This window comes from Blastomyces gilchristii (genome assembly GCF_000003855.2).
Source record: "Blastomyces gilchristii SLH14081 genomic scaffold supercont1.1, whole genome shotgun sequence".
In the NCBI taxonomy this organism is placed as follows: Eukaryota; Fungi; Ascomycota; class Eurotiomycetes; order Onygenales; family Ajellomycetaceae; genus Blastomyces; species Blastomyces gilchristii.
In genome coordinates this window covers 6,427,320-6,429,253 of record NW_003101682.1, presented here as the reverse complement: position 1 = coordinate 6,429,253, position 1,934 = coordinate 6,427,320, and the positions used below count along the sequence as shown (strand labels likewise).

Sequence of the window (1,934 nt, the reverse complement as noted above, 5' to 3'; positions counted from 1 at the left end):
CTGTAGCTGTTTTTGTATATTACTGAAAGCTGTTAATATTTTCTTTAAGTCTCTTTATATTTAATAAGTCAGTAATATATTTCAATGCACTCTCTCTTTCATCATTGTCATTATTATTATTATCATCATCATCATCATCACTATTATCATTATCATTACTATTATCATTATTATTATCATTATTATCATATTATTTCTAACTGTCTCTTCTGCCTTCACTTCTCTTCAATACTCACTGAAATCAATCATGTCATTTCTCTTCAAATATTCTGTGATTCTGTGAATTATCAAGGCGCGTGAGCATCATCACAGATTAAAGAGAGAGAAGAAGAAGATGTTCAAGCAAGAAGAGACAGATTGTAAGACATATTATAATGTCTTGAAGAGACTCTGTAAGAGAGTAGAATGATAATAATTTTAAGTAACACTTCTGATAGATTTAGACTGAACTAAGTATAGAAATAATGCAGATAACACTGCCTGTGAGAGATTAAAGAAGAAGATAGTAAAGAGTCTCATACAGTAGTGATGAGATCAGAAGAAGTTCTGAGAATAATTTAAGATCAAGATAGAGAGAGAGAGAGAGAAGAAGAGTGTTACTGTAAATAAGTAATAGTAGAAGAAGATTGAGAGAGTGTTAAAGTAGAAGATAAAGAAGTTAAAACTGATAAGTTTTTTATTTATTAAGAGATAACAATTTTTGATAACACTTCTGTTCACTAATTAATTAGCAGAAGCTGACAGAGAAGAAGAGAATTAAGGCCTTGTTCAGATCTCAAATACACTTCATGATTCAGAACATTGAGAAGACAGCTCTGCTCTCTGAGCATGTCAATCTGCTTACTGCTAAGATGAAATCTGAGACAGCAGACAAGAAAATGCAGGATTTTGAGATACAGGTTGATCTGGCTGAGAGAGAGCAGCAGAAACCCTTCTCTGAGAAGATAGTGAAGAGAGATTTGAGATGATTATTATCTCAGATGAGAAGAAGAAGAAGAAAAATAAGAATAAGAAGTGAATTGTGAAGAATAATAAAAAGAATGAGAAAGAGTAGAAAGATGATGAGTAGAAAAAGTTTTTTTCTTTTTATATTAGTTAGTTGTAAGTTCATAATTATTAATAATTGAAATTAATTTTGAGTTTTTAAAAATTATTGTACAAGTTGTAATCAAGTCAGGAATAATATATATATATATATATATTTAACTATCATCATTTATAAATCACTATAATGTATAAGTATCAACATTTTTTCAACATTAATATTCACAATATTAATATATTTTTAATGATATTATCTGATAACACAATTTGATAACACTCTCTTTCACAATATTAATATATTTCAAGAAATATAACAGAGATTAATCAAGATTGTTTATTTACTTTTATACATTGATGATATTCAATCTGAGTTAGTACTAAAATTATAACTAAGTTAAGAAACAAGATTATTTTCTCTTATATTAATTCTTCTTACACATATCAGTGATCAGTTATTAAAAATAAATTATCATCTTTCTCAAATTATTATTATGTCTTCTGAAGTCACTTCTTTCACTTCTTTTACTTCTATTGAAGATTCACAAACTCTTCAAGAAATCACTGTGAATTACAAAGTCTATATTGTTTACAATTCAACACAGAATGCTCTCTTTCAATTATAATAAATAATCACTTCATTCTTCACATCTGATTCCAGGTCATGAAATTTATGAAAAACTCAACATAAACACTGAGATAAACTATGAAATAATTATCAATAGATTGTATTGTAGATTACTGAAGAGTCATCTCTCTATTATTATTAGTATTATTATTCTTCAATTATAGATGTATGCAGTCAGAGACTATGACATCTACCTGAGAACTTTTAGTTCTCAGGGTTTTTCCTATATCTGTAAAGTTAACTATTATACATTCATCAATTTCAG

At 27.5% G+C, this 1,934-nt stretch overlaps 1 protein-coding gene across 1 annotated transcript; it reads left to right on the top strand.

The window, feature by feature from the left end:
- Window positions 1-788: 788 nt before the first annotated feature.
- On the top strand, window positions 789-968 carry BDBG_16169 (uncharacterized protein; the record flags this gene model as incomplete). Its single annotated transcript, XM_031724173.1, has 1 exon — window positions 789-968. The coding sequence occupies one exon, from the start codon at window positions 789-791 to the stop codon at window positions 966-968; it is 180 nt and encodes a 59-aa protein (XP_031575954.1).
- Window positions 969-1,934: the final 966 nt, after the last annotated feature.